The following is a 20,689-nucleotide window of genomic DNA, read 5'->3' as shown; positions in this document are numbered from 1 at the left end:
TTCGGCGCTGTTTGACACGCGATCCTTAAAATTCGCGTGAACATGAGAATCATCTCTCAATGGCACCACTGAAGTACGTGACTCAACACGCATACAAGAGAGTTAGACAATGAAGAAAACAAAAGTAGTGTTTTTCTTCCTCACACAACTGCTTCTGCCCTCAACGGGAATGTTCCTTAAGCACGACGGTCGGGAGCTAGCTTCTCTCTTCTGGAAGGACCGCAGTCCCTGTGTCGCCTGTCCCAATATAACAAAGAGAAAAACGAATAATAACAATGACCAACGACCCGAAGCGGTGCCCCGTAGGCTTCGACACGCCCACCTCGAGGGCAGACAGGCGGGTATCCTTGGCAATGCGGCAAGCGTATACGGGTCGGGGCTGACATAAGGCTGCATGCAACGTATCAGGATATTCGTCGTACACCGAGGAGTTCAACGCGACAGTCAACGCGACTAAGCACAGATGCGGAAACGTATACATTCGCTCTTTACCGTCATGCACCTATTTAACGTTGTGGTAGACAGCAGCGCGATAGACAACGGGGACTGAAGGGTGCAAAGTGGGAAAAGCGCTGTACCGCCCCGTATCATTTACTGCGCTGCTGTCTACCATGAACCGGTACCAACTTTTCCTTTCTTCGCCACTAAATGAAAACTATTTTTGCCGATTGCCATCGCTTCTGCGGAGAAGCACGAATGAAAGTGCCATGTGCTGTCATTCATGCCGCCATACTTAAAATAAAAAGGCAAACGTCCACGACGTACTCCTACCGCCATTGTTTAAGTCCACTGTGCCAACATCTTCTTCAACGCTGACGTCGCATTGGATGCAATACGGTCGCCACGTTCCAAAGAGTAAGCGCGGCTCTCCGCAATTAGTACGTGTTTACTCAGCACTCCGGGCGCGTCCTCTTTCCATCACATCAACCAAACAGGAACCGATAAACGTCTGCGGTAAGCATGTGCACAAGCTGGGGGCGCCTGCTTCGCTTTTTAAGACTAAGTTACCAATCAGTAAGACGATACACGAGCTTAATTTTGAACCCCCGCATAGGCCAGTACAGCAAACAGTTTAAAGCTTTACAACCGACTCAGTCTGTACAGGCGAGTGCCTACGAACAGGGGATAAAAAGCAAACAAGCAGCTCTCGCCACATAACAAACATTCCGCGGACACATGCGAATTTATCTAAGGAAAGACAGACTCCATGTGGCTCCTACGGGCTATCGCGTGATTGAGAATGCAATTTTATTCATTTTCGCGCCGCCGCTCGGGGCGCAGATGATTGTGCTGCGAGACAAGAGAAAAATAAAACGTGGTTGGACTTTCCTAAGCGCACGACACACGCTACAAAAGAAAAGAACACCACTTGAGGCGCCACCTACGGGGCTATACAGGCGTCGCTGTCATTCGTGTCTTTCGTCGGTGCTTGCGAACGACATTCCATTATGCGCGATTACGCTTGAATAAACAGGAATTATCCTGAGCTCCTGTAAAATGATGTACAACCTTTCAGTAGAGGGTAGGACACTGTTGTCATAGCGTTTAGCTTTATGTTGAAAAGACAGCAAGGACGGTTGAACAAAACTAATTTATTTTGACGCCGTAAATGAACCTATTTTATGATTATACATAACACGTGACCATGAATGCACCACAAACCTCTAGGCGCCTGGCTTGAGACAGCTGATGAGATATAAACAAGATGTAATAACAAAAGGTACACTTTTTTGTACAGAACGCAAATCTTTGGGAGATAATTGTGCGGACTTTTGCTTTGTTTGGATTCCCAAGCCAATCTGATACTGGAAAAATGTGGTGACGTATAGAACGCGCATGAAATAAGTAGACTAGACATGCACTTAGGTAGGGAGGCCGTTTCGTGCCGCTGTTAAGAGGAATTCCTTAACGCAGCACGGCTGAGAATGCTCCACCCTGCACTTATACAAGACAAATCGTTCGGATGTCCGTGGATTAAATGCAAGCGCCGTGCCAATTTTCGCGGTAGCTTTGATATTCTACATTGAGACCGGCTTCATTCCATCGCGTCCCTCGTTGGGCAGCACTGATTGAAACAGCGCTCGCACTGAGAAGCGCTGCTTTTTGGATGAGCGAGCGAACTCAAACCTACGTTTCGCTCCGTAAAGTATCTCTGCATTGGAAAATGTCACTTGTTTGCATGTTGAAGCTGTTATATATTGCCCAGAAATGCGAAAATACCCCATGTTCTAGCGTGTTTTGATTTGAGTCGCTGGAAATATTAGATTCATATTAGATTCAGGCACCAAGGTACGGCGACGTGGCCCTCTAGAAGTTGCCCTTACTCGATGGATTTGCGATCAACTCCTGGCAACGCTAGTTGAGTTGTTTACAGCGTTTTCAAGTCTTAGAAATTCTTGAGCTCATACCTGGTTGATGGGAACTGATTATTGCTCCGGTACTGATGACGTCAACATGCACTTCTTTGAAGGAGGTCACGTTTCCTGCGCCGAATTTGTAACTTACAAGTTTTTGGCAACAACGCGAGCTTGCCTGCTCGGGTACGCATTTGATTGTTTTTGTTTTTTACAGCTTCTTTTTTGCTGACACACAAACCGTTGCAGTGCATGTCGCGAAGGGTTGATAGGAAAGGAGCCTGAAGAAGGCAGGTCAAATCACAAGCTTATTTCTGTTCAATTAGTTTGAAAAATCACTTGTGCGACTTTGGACAGGATAAGCAAACGCTCGTTGGTACGAATGGTCTTTCTGCTGAGAATATGGAGTGGACGCAATCATATATATGACACTGAAGAAACTGTTGATGTATTTTTGCTTGCAGGCACTCTCATTGTCTGCTTGGGGGCGACAAAGAGAAGAAAGTGGGTGAGAACAAATGTCTGCAATTGTCTCAAACGATGAATGAAAACGATTTGTCAGCGCCTTTGTAAAGTAAATTCATGTATTTGCTCTTAGATGAAATAAACAATAATTACTTCTCGCGTCCTGCAATAGAAAGGAAAAATAGGCTATGTAATTTCTCCGACGTGCATAAAAGCTAGTCTCGTACTTCTGATGGTGGAAGCCCAGAATTACAGGGATTGTCTAGAAAACAAACATGGCTACGTAGTCACTGGGCTAAAGCAGGCTACGTTTGACACCAAGTTTCTTGAAAAACCACACTTTGTTTTCTTATTATTATATTTCCTAACCTTCATGCTCACGCAGAAGTGAAGGGGAAGAAATTCCTTGATCGCTTACTGAGAGTTGACCAAAGTGCGTAGTGGGCTGCAGCTAGGGAAGCCTGCACAATATTAAGGTCAGGTGCCCAGGTAAGTTCCTCCAGAGTGATTGTTATTTCTTTGCGATTAATGAGATGCAACGGCACGCGGTTGGCTTTCAGAAGGTTCCTTCGTCTCCAAGAGCGATTGGCTAACTTTCCACTTAGTCAAGCACTGAGCCTGTATTTTTCTAAGGGGGACGTCTATTTCGAGATAGGCTGGGAAGCAACCTCAGAGGCCCTCCATTTCGAGCCGCTCGTGCTTGGTTAGAACAGATTGAGTTTCAGCGATATGCCTGCAGGCAAACTAATTTTGCCTTCTCTGAAAACTATATAGTGCATTCGAAACAACCGGTTAGGCGTTCGTTGAGTTTTATAAAAAGCCAATCGGAAGTCATATATATGTGCCTTATGGGTGAACACACCAGGCGATTGATGCATACAGACTGGGTAGGAGAGTGTCCTTTTTAAGGCTTATTGCTTGTTGAACCCTTATTTAATCAAAACTTCTGGCTCGTTACTTTTTGTTTTTGTTCAAGATTGCTGAAGCAAGGTTTCACACCAGAAGTTTCTTGGCACCATACGCAAGCAGTAGGGTGCCCTTAAGAGCATTGCAGCGCTAAACCATAGGTTTGTCACCGAATCAGTGCGGCCTCTGGAGGTCGTCCGCCTTGCGTCGGTTAGAAAAAAAAAAAAAGTAGCCGTGCGGCACCAGTACTTTTAATCACAGACGTGATGAGCGGAACAGCTGTATCTCTTCATTTAACTCTACGTTTCGCGTTGCCGTCACCTCTTAGCGCGTAGAAGAGATGATGTGGGCACCTTAATGTTTACTGCTGGCATACGTTTCACATTTGCACGGGGAATACCTACAGCACGATCATTGGGCGTTTTGAACGCTTAAGGGATAAAACAACCACAGATGAGAGGAGACGAGCAAGCGTCAGCATCTCTTACACGGCCACGGGTACGCGTATATTCTGGGATGAAAGGTCTCGGTATGTGGGAAGTTGCCAGCTATGGTTTCTAGCGGCTTGAACTGCTTACGGACAGCTCACCTGGGCGAAACAGTCAGAGTCAGAAGCAATGCGTTCGAGCGCGTATCGTCCGTAAAGCCTGCTCGGAACACCTTGTCGGGCCGAGAGCATGCGAGTTGAGGGCTTTGGTTTCTTATTCGGGCGGTGAAATAGTGTCTCGTCAAAGGGGCATCACGATACATCATTTTATACATTAGGCATTTAGTGCAGTCATCGCTAACGCTCATGGCGTACTGGGGGCAATGAACATGTAATACGAGAGATCGAACAATAACTAGATATGATGCTCTCGTGAAAAGTCGCTCATTTTACCGTTGCTTTGTGCGATTCACGAAAATGAAGCTGGAAATACGGTGGAGCAGGTATCCCTACATCTGCACAAAATTTAAAATTAAAGACGGCAGCAAATAAATCATAAACGAGCAAAATAAACTGCAGTTACATCGCATCAGCACTTATTTATTTATCGTATATAGTTGCTTAGTGGAGAAAGCACCTGTCGTTGTTTACTACCATATGGGTCCTGGCATACTGAACAAAAATTGCCACTCCATTAAAATATTTAACACCAGAGTGAATGTTTGAAGCAAAAAAAGAAAATGGTAGTGTGAAACGAGGGCATGGAAAGGACTAATTATAGCGGGATGCTTAAGACGGGTTCACGAAGGAACTGATATTTCACAATCCTGCACCCGCACAGCTCTCGACCCTCGCAAGGGCGCCGCGGAAGAAATGGCGACCGTGACGCGTAAACAGCATGGAGGGAGAGGGAAGGAGAAACGCAAGAGTGCATGGAATCGCTTTTACTCCGGCGTCTAACGTCGGAGGCGACGGAAGACGGATTCCGATTGTCTGATTGCGGTTATTCGGAACCCGTCTTCGTGAAAGTGCGACGGCTGATGACGTGTGGCGGGGGGCGGGGCCGCCGAGTACAGTGCCCTGAACCGTCGCCACACACTTTCTATAGGCGGCGCTGCGCGCGCATGTGCGCATGCGGCATCTTTCGGACATCCACTTGGAATAACTTCACAAAGGTCAAGCCTCCCAGCGCACCGTTCAACGGGTGCGCTGTCATAAGACAACGACGCATTAGTAGTTTTGACATATTTTGGAGCGACAGTGTGCGAATGCGAGCGTCATCTGGCGGTTAATTGCGGAAAGTACGGACGCTGGCACACTAAACGCACTAAGGCTCGTGCAGTCACCGGATTGCTTAGAGGCGCGAGGATAATGGGATATGACCGTTGTGTACGCGCACAGCGAAGGATGGTGGCGGAGAAGCCCTATAGGGACTACCTTCACGCCGTGGTCACTACGACCCCAATGCATTCGCGGTGCCTCAAAGGGTCGGGTTCCACGCACGACACATATGACGTCAATGTAGCGATAACAGGTGCCTGTGCATTCATTCGCTTCACTGAAGCTATGATCCTAACCAGCCGAAATGAAGCGCTAAAAAGCAACAGCATGCGACACACGTTAGCTACATCACAGACGTAACGCCAAATAACACGGATAATACTGACCGGAATGCTTCACGTCTCACGACAGACAGGGCGCCACATATTTACACTTCGGGGTCTTCCGTGCTGACCGGATCAGCGCCGCACACTTTTCGGCATAACCGCAGATTGTAATTCATCCTTGCGTATTAACGTTCCTATCTCTTTTCGGTTCCTTTTAAGCTGTGGCAGAACCTAATAGTGCGTTTTACAGTTTGCAATGGCGGCATTCGGGATTGCCTACAGGTACCTCAATGCACATTTCCTGCCAATGAGTACAGTGATTGCAGACGGTCCAATGGAGCGAAGAACAGGACTGCAGAGTCAATCTTGCGCACAGACATTAATCAGCAGGTGATCTGAGAGCAGATCATGCTCAAGTGAGCCGCCATTTTCTTTTCTTGGCTATGGTTGAAGAGAAGCGGAATTTGATGAGACAGGCCTAATATAAGGCAAGACATCGAAAAATGGGGATGCCCTGTCCCGGAGAAAAGATTAAGCGGCGAGACGACATGCATCGCTTTTTTTTTTTTGTCACAAATGCGCCATCAATATGAATTTAAAGGACAACAAATTCGAAGAAAAAGACAAGTGTGACTGGAAAAGCAACCACTCGACGCCATAGCGTCCAACATCCACTCACGCGATGCGCTGCAGCCACCGTGACCTCCTCTTTACGCAGTGGGGGGATACAAAGCGAAACAAAGTAGTAAGGAATGGGCACTGTTTTGTACTGCAGTAAGGCTTACGTGCGTCACTGGAGTGCAGGCTGTTGAGGCTGGAGCTGTGAGATGATAAACATTATGTTATGAGCCAATACTGCTTTACCGTCGAAATCTTCATGAGCCTGATTCATTCTGTTCGGAGAAGCGGCGTCTGATCGCGGACAGACACTAAAAAGCGAAACCCCCAAATCTGGCACGTGTATCGTGGAAAAAATCTGACTCTCTAACGCCGACGCAAATTTGAAGAGTTGATGCGACGCCGAAATTTCATCAGAGCTTTTCCTTTATACAACAGCGTTCTGTTAATTTCACGTGTCTGCTCAGTGATGGACGCGATAACGAGAGATCCCGAAATAATGCAATCACCCGAGTCCAGTCCATCGCTTCAGTGCCTACAAGATATGATGATAGCGCGTTGCTTCTTTGGAAACATGTCAATAAGTGATCGAAAACCTTTCGTTTCGGTCGGCAACCGGTGGAGTCGAATGACAGTAAATCCTTGATCAGAATGTACCAAAAAGTAATGTTACTCTACTGAACACGATTAAAAACAGCTAAGAACGCTGTCCGTTGAACAGCATAGCACCTGTGCCGCTATAGCACGGAAATTATAATAATGTGTCTAAAACAACAACCTATACGACTTCATGGCTTCAAGGAGTTGTGCTCAGGAATGAGTCCTAAGAAATGTGTGCGCGCGTGTGTGGTATGTGCATTTGCCAGTACGCGCCTCGCTCGAAGGGAGGTCCGAAAACTCTCTAACCGAATGAGGCGCGTGCCGCTAAGCGAGTCTTCGTGCTCGGGGAAGTTGATCTCCGCAACAGTGGAACGCAACAACAGGATTGTATAATAGACTCTGTAAATGCTCAACATGGAATAACTCTTCTGTCGCGTTCCGTATCCACTAACGACACGTTCTCGTCCTGAGACAAAACTCTCCGTCTACAACTCAGCCGAAGGCTGAAAAGCGTTTTGGGCAGGCCCGGGAAAGATTGCGGCGGATCCCAGTGGCCACCGAGAGGGGACTCCCGTGGCCTGCCCCTGGAAGACTTGGGATTTTGCTGCTTTGGCACGTTGGGGGCGACACGGGGACGGTAGCCGCACCGGTCACGAGACCTCTCCGGAAAGATCGGCCACCCCGCCGCGCGTGCCCCCTGGGTCTTAGTCCACTAAGAACTCGTGGACAGAGGTTCAACAGCAACGATAATATTGAAGAAAACACGCCTCTGTATAATACTCTTATACGACACCTCTCGGTATAACACAGTATACGGTGAAACTCAACGAGCGTACGTACACGTGTCGACGCTACGGAAACCGCAACAGGAACACGACTTACATCTTATACATTTATGCCTATTTATATGTAATCTCAGCCAGTGGAAGACGCAATAACAGCTCAAAACATGGAATTCAGTGTTTCGTTTTCCTAGGGAAGGGCAGTCTTATTTCGAACGCCATCGTTTGCTCACCGTAAAGATGAGTAGCTAACTGTGGCGCTCGAGTCGGGAGTGTTGCCGAGACAGAGTTCATTTCAGAAGTGCCGAGCCTTAGAGATGACCTAATCTCTGCAACCGCACTGCCCTTGCTTCCGCTGTAACACTTCGTACGCCTGCTATACGCTACAACAGTTTCGCTAGAAGCCACGTGTAACATGCTTGGTTTTGCACCGAGGCCTGGCGCTCTCTTTCCTCTTTTCTATTTCCAGAGTGTTGACGAAAGAAAAGAGAAGTGCGTTGGCAAGACAAATGATAGTTTTGGCCTATTCATCGCACCAACAACGGCTTGTTACTCTTACTTTGTCACATTGTTGTCGTTTACCTTATGTAACTAACCACAATTACCTGGATAAGTCGTAAATAAGCTCCTGCTCCGCACTTGAAAAAAAGATCCAAATCTTGATGTAATTGAAAGCTTTTTAAAGTGAAATTAGTCGCGTGGGCCATACTTCTCGAACTATAGGGAGGAAAAACAATAATCAGTATTTAGCCGGCAAAAAAAAAACAAAAAAGAAAAAAACAAATACTTTTAGCAGATATTTACGGCGAATAGGCAAGAAACGAAATTCATCCCTAATTTTTTATTTGAGAACAGGTCTCACTTTCGCCTTAATCTTTTTGACAAGTTGTAGCCTTTACTTTACTGGGTTTTTCAGCTTAATCAACGTAGCAAAACTTTGGCTTCCTTGAACGCGAGGCGTGTGTGGTGTCACAGGTATCTCGTCACTGTTATTTTGCTTTGTTCGCGTGGCTCTTTCAAGCTAATTGTCATACTTGAAAAAAAAAATGACAATATATTATTTTCGGAAATTACCATATAAAATATCTCCAAAAGAACAGACACATACTTGAATGATTACAAGCACGGTTTGATATATAGCCGAATAAATTATTACAAAACGATAACAAGGGATGAATTAAAAAATAACAGATTGTCGCATAGCGGAATAGATATGCAGACGAATTAACGAGAACAATGGGGAGGGGACGAATACGCAAAAGACTTTGTAGCAGAAGAAAGACTAAAATAATGGCTTTTTGTAGCCCCTGGGCTAGCCTATACAGTGCGCTACCTAAGGCACTGACTCAAAACCATGTCCAATATCTCAAAACAGCAGCGTACTGGCTGAGGAATCCCATCATAGCATTTCTTGTCTAAGACTTCCGCTTATCATCATGCGGGAGGACTGTACGCAAATCTCTTTTCCTGCAACGCGCAGTTTGATCTGGCCTTTACATCTTTGGCATTCGCTTGGAACGAAAACCGAGAATTCTTGGTAGTACCTCACTGCTCGCATATTTTGCCCACAAGCCCAAGAACACAGCGGATTTTCTTTTTCTAACATTGCAAAAGTAACCTGATTAAATATCATAAGACAGGGCTTTTGATTGAGAAGAGATGCTTGCACTTGAGCGTCGATAAGATATCACGCACGGAGAAACTCTTTTAGACAATTTTGGCGCTCTCCTTTTGTTTACCGCGGACTATGCTCATTTGGTGCACCAGCGTGTAACATATTTCAAACAGTTCGGAATTTAACGGACCTTTTATTGGCGCAAGTTTCGACACTAGCGCCATGTGACTCGGCAGCGGCTTTAGTGGAAAATAGTGATTTTCGTGTCTCGACACTATCTCTTCAGACGTATCCGTGCGAATGTTTATAATAGCGCACTGTGGGCAAAAGAAATGCATAGTGCTAATAAAGCAGTGCCTTCCTTATGCTGGAACAGTACACTAAGATTTCATTTCGGCATCCGCCTGTACTCATTTTGATTTCTGCCGAATAAAATGCGGTTCTTGTTTTTCTGACTTCGCTAGGCTCAGAAAATGTGGAGGAATACACGAGCTTGTTCTTCACAAAATGCAGGGATGCCGGATAAACCGCATTAAGTCAAGAGTCGCGTCAACCTATTGCATTTTCTCCTTGACCAGCGACACTGCTGTCATGTAATGCCGCGTAAATGATCTGTGGCCGAAAACACAAAGGGGGACAACGAGGAGGGGGCGTTGCCGTTGGGTGGAATCAGCCTCGGCTCAACGCTGTCCGTGACTCGGGTCGGCCTCGCTCGCCGCGGAAGGGCGAGAGAGAAAGGAGCCCGGCGCCCTACAGGTCGTGTCCGAGGCGATCCAGCTCCTCGACGAGGAAGTCGATGTCTTCCCGGCGCACGCCCGCGTTGGAGACGATGTTCCGGAAGAAGTTCGGTTTGTCCCAAATGGGCTGGTAGGTGATCATCAGTGTGCCCGTGTTCATCATGCGCGCCTTTAGCTGCGCGGTAACCTGCACGACGGAGAGGCGAACGTCACCGAAAATTCAGGGCAGCTCCTAGACGACGTCGTTAAGCATTGCTGCCTAAGGAGCTGTATTGAGAAAAGTGTTTCTTTTTATTTTTTAAGGTGCGGGGGAGGTACCTAAATACACCGATAAAAAAAGAGGATTTTCTTGGTGATCGCCGCACGTCAAAGATGGCCGCACCTCGATTGCTCGCCTAACATTTGTTTCAGAGCATTAAAATTTTAACAATGAGCACCTTGGGAAATGGAAATAACCAGATGGTGGCAAAACACGCACGTACGCACGCACGCACGCACGCACGCACGCACGCACGCGCACACACACACACACACACACACACACACACACACACACACACACACACACACACACACACACACACACACACACACACACACACACACACACACACACACACACACACACACACACACACACACACACACACACACACACACACACACACACACACACACACACACACACACACACACACACACACACACACACACACACACACACACACACACACACACACACACACACACACACACACACACACACACACACACACACACACACACACACACACATATATATATATATATATTGCTGTCAATTCCTCAGTAGTCGTGTTTTGCCACCCATCTGGTTACTTCCACGGGTGCTCATCGTTTAAAATTCCAATGCTCTGAGACAAATGTTAGGGGAAGCATCGAGGTGCGGCCACCTTTGATATATATATTGAGGATTGATTTTTCGGTTGGTCGCGTTTTTTAAACAAAGCTAAAAAACGTATGTGTAATTGATATTTTTGAGCACGATCAACTACTTTTTGCCGCGTACGTAACCTCATTGCTGAGCGCCGCAACGCACATATCAAGAGGTCCTAAAAACGAAGTCTTACCGCTGCGTATTTTTCTCAAGCAGGCTATACCCGCTAGTATTCTGCCACGCGCCACATGGTGTAAGGACTAGTGAACTAAACTGCAGTCACGAATTCTCGCTAAGAAAGCGCTGAGATGAGGCACGATAGCAATCTTCCTGCTCAGTGGCCTGACTGCTTTTGTTCTCATAGAGTGTTACTTTGCGACGGCACTTGTGATGGGCACAGCGCGCATGATGTGTTGCCTTCGCGTAGTGACCTTGTCTGCAATGTACGACGAAGTGAGTTTGGTTGTCTAGGCTTTTGAGGAACGAAGCAGCTGATATTACTGGCTTCGAGCATATCCTGTTATATTTTTATTATTAGTGCCGGTCAGACGTGCCGTTTTTATTTATTTTTGGATCGTAAATGTAAATTTTCGTCCCAAGTATACGTGCGCTCAAGTCGAACCGCATCTTTTTTTCTTGTCTGACTCGGCGTAAGCAAGCAGACTAGTAAAAAAAAAAAAAAAAAAAAAAAAAGATTCGTTGCTGGTGTATAGCAACTATTGCAGTAACAATGAGAAGCAGCAGAAACGGTGCGCCACTCACAACTCCCAGCTCCTGCTCCTTTTCTTTGCTGTGTGGCTTGCCACGAAGCCTCTTGGGAATGTACCAGAAGCATACGTTAACAAGCTCGGGCTGCAATGAGAGAGGGAATGATGGAACGTTGGGAATTTGTGGTCTTTGTTTACGAGAACTGCCAATTACATCGGCTTCTCGTAAATAGGAAGTGGCTATAAATATTGTCACTTGCAACATTTCAACACATGCACTTCGGTCAAATGCCAAAGAGCCTTACTTTATGATTGCTTTTGCCTCTGCAAATTGCACGAACTGCGCTTCTTGCTGCTGACCCTTGAACTAAGAAGTGAAATCGAGACTCACCTCTAATAGTAGGTGGAACATGTCTGGCCTGTCCTTTATTTTTTGCACGAGGTAGCTGAAATGCACAAGACTCGCGATCACTTCACGTGCTGTGCCAGCTCTGAAGTGGACGCCACAAACAGTACCCGGCGAGTGAAACGCTCACTAGTTACTGCTGTCTTAGTTTCTCGAGTTTACTCAAAGGAAAATGATGCTTCATTGTCAATGCATTTCTTAAACAGCGCTTCATCCATCCAGAAAATACAACCACATACAAACCTTGTACTCAGATTGCATAGCGTCTGGCTGAAAACGTGGTTTCCGCTTCTAAAGCACGTTACGCGAGAAAGCTTCACTCTGTATCTGTGCTCAAAATGACTTGTTTAAGGAGTTTGTTTTTCTTTAGTTTCATAAGTTCATTGAAAGTAAATATTTAGTGTTTGGCACGAAAGAAAATTGGTGAGAGCTCTTGTAAAAGGTTTGCCTTGAAAGAAATCGTATATGTGACCCGAATCCTCATTTTCGATCATGATACGGCGAAATCAATGTTAAACGGTCATTCTTCGATGTCTGAACATCGTTTCCTCCCGGAACCATACGCGTTGACTGATGCCTACACTGTTCTACGAACGTGCATTTGTCAAACTCCAGTTGTGAGCATTGCTCTCTCCGATACGTACTTCGACATGTCAAAGAGATGGTCTATCTGTCGTTCGAATCCCGCTGTTCCCTGAAACGAGAGAAAAGCAAGGAAGGTATGAGTTAGCGAACAGTAGGAATATTTTACGAGCATAACTGTGAATAAATACGTCCCACGTGTTGTCTCGGGCTAAACGAACAATTCTTTCTTTCAGAAAAAATAATGCTGGAATGCATACAACTATACAATACAACTATGCAATTCCACTCGTATACCTGCTATGGTGGCTCAGGAGCATGAGTGTCGTCAGTTTAGTCACATCTGCACATTGAGTGGAGTGTGCTTCAGATCCTTTCTAGAAGCTCTGCCACATATAAATACATCAATTATTATTATGAACATTTGAAATAAATGACCTCAAGAAAAACAAAAGACAATAAAAGTTAGCCTCATATCGTGGAACGTAGTAGATCGTTCAGCTCAGAGCGGAGAGGAAGAGTATGACTAGCATTTCAAGAATTTTCGCGCTACGATACACACAGATACACAAGAAAGCAGGAACGACGTACACAGGACAAGCGCGCTTGCCCTGTGTACGTCGTTCCTGCTTTCTTGTGTATCTGTGTGTATCGTAGCGCGAAAATTCTTGAAATGGTAAACCAACTAGCCCCCATTGCATGACTAGCATGCCGTTGTAGACGGCCTCCACATTGAAAGCGCATATAATTAAACACACAATGTGCCAATGAACCCTAACTGTTCAACGTACTGCAGTAAGTATGCGGTAGTTTTGACTTGTTTTGTGTGCGAGTGCACTTATTAGCAACTGATGAGAGCATTTCCCAGACACTTCAAAATGCTCAGTATGACACGCATTTATCAACAGATTCGCATTTTGCGCCCAGGAAAAGAGAACGCAGAAAAATTTGACCCCTCTGCGTCCTGTGGGTCACTCTAATGAAATGTATAAACGCCACTGAAGCGGGAGGATAGGAAACAGACTTTATACGAGGTATGGATTGCATACCTTGGCCCTCCACATGAGCCACAGCTTAAAGATGTCGTTGTGCCTACCGCACTGGGGCACCTTGTCGCCCGTGTCAAAGGACACGTCGTAGTGTTTGTCCTGCTGGAACAGGTACTCGGCGCACATCTGGTTGCAGCTCAGCAGCAGACCCTGCGCGTGGGCACACCACACACACGTCGAGCACAGGACGGGGAAACACTCCAGCAGAGATGCAACAGAGGCTACTTGCTTGAGTAATGTATTGCATGCTTGGATACAAAAGTAGGTTTCATCAAAAAGGGAATGAAATAAAAAAAAAAAGCGCGGAGTACTTAGAGCAGAAACCTGAAGCCGCCTCCCGCTTTGCGATAAAACCTTTCTCCTCTTAAAGCGAAAGTTTAACCACTTCTTGTGTTCTCGCCAAGTGTGGCATGCACTACCCATGCTGGAGATATAAAAACGGCCTGATGTGCAAGACGAACACGAATAGAAAGTCGCGCAAAAACAAGGTTCCGTTGAGCTAAAACCATGCATTTTTTATTAGCAGCAAGGATTTTGTTTGTTTGTATTTTGCGGCCTACGATATGCACAAGTAAAATAGAAGCACAATGATAAAACAGGCGTTTCGAGTATTATCTTTTGAAAACCCAATGACTATTTGAAGTATATTTGTGAATGGGAACAAACATAGCAAGGAAGAGAGCACAGCAAAAATCGAGTTCTCGAGTTTTTGTACTCAGAGTATCTACTCCTTACTTATTTTTAAATTCTCAACGTACAATCTTGATGTTGTGCACCCCTGCTCTTTGTAGATGCAGTGCTTTCAGTGAAAGAGAAGCTGAGAACTGCGCGCATAAATATTTATTTAGCTTTGTACGTTTTCTCTTATCGCTTTTTTTTTTTTTACATTGCACAAGCCAGAAAACACTTCTAGCATACTTGTTAATAGAAAACGAATTGAAGGAACAAGAGAACGGCATGTCGACCAAATGATACGTTTACTCATTGCGTAAAAATTATGTACCGCAAAGTTCAAAAAACGCAGACCTCTAGTGGCGCTCAAGCTCGCATCAACTGTCGCTCGTACGTCACCCGCTGAAAATCTAATGCGGAGTCACTAGCGTGGCAGTGCGCATATAGAGTCCTCTATTGCTTAAAATGTGGCCGCACAAGAAGAATCTCTGCGAGTTTAGCTGTATGTATGGCAGTAACGTACAAGTAAACCATCATGTTTTTTTCCCTTGCCTTATTTGCACGATTTTAGTGTTTATTTCTATGGCCCGAGTTCTAAGATTTCAGTTTAAGGAGACTGCACCGAACTCTGATAAGAGTTCGGATTTCTACAGATATGCGAAAGCTCGCGCCGGCACAGACGGCACAATTAAAAGGCCCAGTATTTTGCTCCTCCCTCAATTGTGCACTTACGTCCTCCTTGAGATGTATCGTGGAACACTGCAAGTGCGTTCCCATGAGCTTGTGAGGATTCCATGTCACCGAGTCAGATCTGCGAATGAAGTAAGGCTTATCAATCATTCAATTTTATCGTGAATCTTTTTTGCGGGAGCGAGGGCATTCATTGTAAGCCAGCATGCGGACAGATGTAGTAAGCAACGCAGTTGTTTGCCACTACCTTCCCAAGCTAGCCACGCTAGTTGAAGCGGTTGTTTATGCAATGCGGGGCACTTTGCTAGGTGGGAACCACTAATTATAATGCAGGAAAGAGGTTTACGCACTACTCGTGAGGTTGGTACGCATGGGAGAGTACCTTTCAACCCCGTCCATGAGGTGCCGATGTTTCTTAGAAAGGAGACATCCACCGCCCCAGGCAGCCTGCAATATATCAACGAAAACATGGATACCACTTTTTAGCACCTAGACTTGCAATGCTCTGCCTTCCGTGAAAACAAAACTACAGCTGCGACGTTTTTAAACAGTCTGTGTCATTTTCCTGAAAATTAGGAGGTCATCTGCGCACTACAAAAAGAAGCAGTTTGGTTGCTGAACGCTGGCCGTGCGAGGCGTGCACGACTTTTCTCGGAAGCCCGGCTATTGCGGTGTGTTAGGTCTGTATCATTTCTCATAAGTCGTAAAAAATTCCGGCCTCCGTCAAAGATCGATTGGTGCGATGCACATAAATAGGTATAAGCCAAGTATGAGCGCACGCACAAGTACCGTGTGTGAGACGGCTGATCAAAATACATGCTCATTGTAATGCAGATACAATTCAGTGCTCGTGTTACGGGAACACGCAGAAAGACTCGGAGAATTTTCCTGGCCAATCGCCGACCAATCAAACTCCTGTGAATGCAGTGGACGCTTCTCGGCTACACAAGAGAAATAAATGCAACCCGCGGCTGCAGCTTTAGTTTGCTTGGTTTAGAAGTTAGCGGCATCGATCTCCATGATCGCACTGAAACAGCGAGGTGGCTAGCAATATGACCGATAGAGGCCATTGAACCCGGTCCAGTGGGTCGATCTGCCATGAACCCATTTCGGTTGCTAGAACCACATTGCTAGCATTTGTAGCTCGAGTGCCATTAACTAACCAACGCTTCCTCAGGTTTTCCAGAACTATTGTGTACCTCATAGCCTCTCGGCTACGCACTCTAGGAGCTCGTGGTTTGCAACAAATGCCAGTCTCAGAAGGAATGAGCAGTAGCTTGACGAAACCATGCTGGACCTGCTATGTGTGTAGGTATGCCTCCGGCTTATCGCACAAAGATCAAGCAGGCAGATGAACGGTTTCTGTCAGCGTCCTTTCGTCCTTCGCATAATTGCAGCAGTTTGCCCTTGTGGAGGACTCTGAAAGCCATAGCCAGTGGACGCAACGGCCTCGCTGAATGCCATAGGATAAGAAAATTTCGATCACTGCAAATAATGTTTCTATAAAATTGGCAGGGGTTTAACGTTGCTTAAACCGATTAAGACATGCGAAAGCACTGTTTGACATGGTTTTTCTTGACGGTTTAGCTTTGAGAGACTAGCACAGATGTTTGCTAAGTGTTACACGTTTTTATTTGGCTTGGTGTTTGGGAAAGGAAGGGCGCAGTGTCTGTCGCACATCCCGGTGGACACCTACACTTATAATTAAAGGCATGAAATTGGAGGTGCAGCACAGCGCACTTTGAAGGTTATCGCGTGAGCGTCGACCATGCCTAACGTTCCAGGCGCCTAGCGGCCAGTTTCGAAACAGGGAAAATCACGATTACACATTCTTGTCTCTGAGAGCCCGGAAGTTGTCTTTCTCTCCGCCTTCAAGAGATGCTATTAAGAAGCTCTTAATATTAAGAATATGCTTAATATGTCGGCGCCCTTCGATTTCTTGGTGCTCTGGTCTATACGGTAATCTCAATGACATCCACTACGTGTCACAGTTTGCGAAAAAACACTGCATTAAGCCCGAGCGCTATGAAACTTTTTAAAAGAGTAATGTGAAGCTATATTTTCAGCTGCTCATTCTTTTTAATACAGCGCCATTCGCTCCTGTCGTGCACCCTGCGAGGCAATGTTGATGCTGCTTTAAATGTTCTTTGACGAGTTCAGGCCCACACAGACGTACCTTATATAAAAAAAAGAAGAAAAGACAGCCTGCAGCCTCTCGCCCATCTGCCATGCCCCACACACGCAATCTCTTTCTCTCTCTCTCTCTCTCTCTCTAGCCTGCGAGGCAATGTTGATGCTGCTTTAAATGTTCTTTGACGAGTTCAGGCCCACACAGACGTACCTTATATAAAAAAAGAAGAAAAGACAGCCTGCAGCCTCTCGCCCATCTGCCATGCCCCACACACGCAATCTCTTTCTCGCTCTCTCTCTCGTTTTGTAGTCAGTTGCGCTCTCCTAGCACGCAGCCGAGAGTGAACTACTCACGTCCACGTGCAGCCACAGCCCGTGCCGCTGGCAGATGTCGGCGATCGGGTGGATCGGGTCGAAGGCGCCGATCACCGTCGACCCGGCAGTGCAGTTGACGAAGAAAGGCACGTGGCCGCGGGCCTTGGATGCCTGGATCTCCTTCTCCAGCACGTCCACCTTCATGCGCCCACTGCGAGAACAAAGTTTGGGTCATCTCCAATTTTCGAAAAGTGGACTGGCACACTCTTGAGGTGGTGGTGCGAAAGTCGAGTCAAGCATGCCGTTGATAACTGATACGTGACTGTCTCGTCAGTTGAATGCAAGAATGTAGGCTTGGCTTAGTCTGTCTAAACAGTTAGACGCGAGAAGCTCGGAGGAGGTGTGAGAAAACATACTGGTTTCACTTGTTGCCATTTTGGAAGCAACTGCTTCTTATTGTGCATTCGGTTAAGTTACAGTAGAGTTACGACATTCTCGAAATGGGCTCAATCGTTGGACAAACTCAGGTGTACATTATTTATTTGCCTTTATTTCCATTGGGATTATAGGAAATTCAATTTAAAACTTGCTGGCGGCAAACTGACTAGCTTTTTTTTTTTTTTGAAAGTGAAAGTGAAAGTTTATTAGATTGAACATATTTACAAAATGTATAAAGATACAGACGAGGGTCCCATAGTCATAAGACTGCACCGGGACCCTCGATAGATCATTACAACAAAATAAATAATAACAGCAAAGTTAGCGAAAGGTTATAACATACAAAACATGGCAAATCGGTATTTTTACACAAAAACAAAGGCACTAACACAGGAATTAGGCGAATCAGTAGTTTTACACAAAAACAAAGGCACTAACACAGGTATCAGAAATAAAAAATATAAAACATCAGCAATTCAACAAGTATTCCTTCAAGTTATTCTTAAATGTGGGCAAGGACATACAAATTTTCAGTGTTAAAGGCAATGAGTTCCAAAATGAAATGGCTGCAAAAGATGTCGTCATTTTTCCATAATTAGTACGAACTTTCGGGAGTAGTAAATTGTTATTCACTGCAAATCTTGTAGAGTTATAGTTCGAAAGTAGTAACGGATTAACAAACTGGAAATGCAAGCTGCCATTCAGTAGCTTAAAGAACGCGATTACAAGGTGATACTGAAAGAGCTGGTGGACTGATAAGGTATGATGTTTATATAATAAGGGACAAGCGCTAGTGGAAAAAGTGCTGCAGGTGATAATGCGGATGGCCTGATTTTGTATATGCTGTGCAGACGATAAATGGCAATTGTAAGTATTTCCCCAAACGACAATCCCGTAAGTGAGGAGACTGTGAATGAAAGCATAATACAGAGATAAGAGAATGTAACAAGGAAAATATGGGCGTGCTTTAATGAGAGCACGGATGCCAAACATAGATATTTTTTTCAGATGAGTGATGTGGGCTGAGAATTTAAGGGCAGAATCAAGAATAACGCCCAGAAAGCTAGTGTTATCAGAAGCTAGGATAGTGTAAGAACAGAGGGTTAACGTAGGAGTGCAAGGAAGGATTTTCTGGCTACTTTTGAAGATTAAAAACTTTGTTTTAGTGGGGTTAATAACGAGGTGGTTATTAAGACACCATTTTGTTATGTTACTCAAAACAGTATTCAAATCAACAGTAAGATCATCAATGAACCTGTTAGATAATGACATGGTAGTATCGTCCGCGTATAAAACACAATGAGTTGGACTAATAGAAGTAGGAAGGTCGTTAATATATAATATGAACAGTAAAGGTCCTAAAATAGATCCCTGAGGAACACCTTGGTTAATAGTTTTATCTAGAGAGGTAGTTCCATTAATATTAATTATTTGTTTACGATCTTGTAAGTAGCTTTTCAGAAGGAGAGATACAGGGCCTACTATGCCATAACATTCTAGTTTCTGTAGCAAAATCAAACGGTTAATCGTATCAAAAGCTTTTGTGAAATCTAAAAACAGAGAACCAACAAATTCGCCATTGTCAATGCCTTGCTTAATAAATTCAGTCAAAGAGATAAGAGCCAAGTTAGTTGAACTGCCGGACCTAAAACCAAACTGACAGGGGGTAATAATATTAAATTTATTTAGATAATTGTCTAAGCGGTTGACTATTAATTTTTCAATAACCTTACTAAGAGATGATAACATAGATATTGGACGATAGTTAGATATTGTTTGTCTGTCACCTTTTTTGAAGACCGTAATGACTTTCGCTATCTTAAGGCAAGCAGGAAAAACGCCATTCTTTAAGATTAGATTAATAATATGACAAAGTGGTATAGAAACTAGATTAGCAACAAGTTTTAGGTGCCGTGAGGATATGTTATCAAGTCCAGGACTAGTGTCCTTGAGGCTATTAATAATCAACTCGATTTCACAAGGGGAGACAGGAAAAAGAAAGAAAGATTGATTAGTGCGTTTCAAATCTAGCTCCGGCGGAAGTGGAAGTCGGTTATGTGGCTCAGAAAAGAAGTCACTGAAAGCATTCGCGATGTCAAATGGCTCAGTGTAGACAGTACCATTGAAATTAATTTCAGTAGGGGCATTGTTAGCGCAGGGCAAATTGAGGAATTCGCTCAGGAGTCTCCATTGCTTTTTAGTGTCGTTAGAGTTTGTACACAGTTCGTGTTCAAAGTAAGATCTTTTCGCGTGTTTAAGTAAGTTGTTCAGAACAATGGAGTATTTTTTGTAGCGGGCTTTCAAGGAAGCTTTAAAAGGCTGTTTCTTCGTTTTTCTGTACAGATTTTCTTTTCGACGCATGCTACTTAATAAACTATTTGTAAGCCATGGATTATAGGGAAATTTGTAATTCTTTTTACATTTAAATATTGTTGTACTCTCAGATATGCAATTGGAAAGAAGGTGACAAAAACACTCCATTGCTCCCTCCGGATTGCTGGACAAGAGGCACGGAGACCAGTCTGTGTTACTGATAGCGTTAACAAAAGCTTCGTTGTTGAATCTGGAAGTGTAGAAAATTGACCGTGGAGGACGGGCTGGTTTACTGTGTGTAACGAAAATAGGAAAATGATCCGTAATGTCAAGTTCAATGACCCCTGAGAGGGGAGAGGG

The 20,689-nt window shown here is 44.9% G+C and overlaps 1 protein-coding gene across 1 annotated transcript in view; it reads right to left on the bottom strand.

The window, feature by feature from the left end:
* Nucleotides 1-8,378: 8,378 nt before the first annotated feature.
* Nucleotides 8,379-20,689, bottom strand: part of Gad1 (glutamate decarboxylase) — an 86,720-nt gene continuing 74,409 nt past the window's right edge. Inside the window, exons 7-14 of the mRNA XM_084606050.1 lie at nt 17,618-17,789; nt 15,516-15,580; nt 15,176-15,254; nt 13,772-13,921; nt 12,785-12,834; nt 12,126-12,180; nt 11,790-11,879; nt 8,379-10,298 (exon numbers count right to left, since the gene is read on the bottom strand). Coding sequence (XP_084462176.1) covers nt 10,125-10,298; nt 11,790-11,879; nt 12,126-12,180; nt 12,785-12,834; nt 13,772-13,921; nt 15,176-15,254; nt 15,516-15,580; nt 17,618-17,789 — 835 coding nt within the window. The 3' untranslated portion in view covers nt 8,379-10,124. The remainder of the gene's footprint in view (nt 10,299-11,789; nt 11,880-12,125; nt 12,181-12,784; nt 12,835-13,771; nt 13,922-15,175; nt 15,255-15,515; nt 15,581-17,617; nt 17,790-20,689) is intronic.

This window comes from Amblyomma maculatum, chromosome 6, assembly GCF_055883805.1.
Source record: "Amblyomma maculatum isolate TAMU_Amacu chromosome 6, ASM5588380v1, whole genome shotgun sequence".
Classification (NCBI taxonomy): domain Eukaryota; kingdom Metazoa; phylum Arthropoda; class Arachnida; order Ixodida; family Ixodidae; genus Amblyomma; species Amblyomma maculatum.
This window is presented reverse-complemented; position numbering and strand designations above follow the sequence as displayed.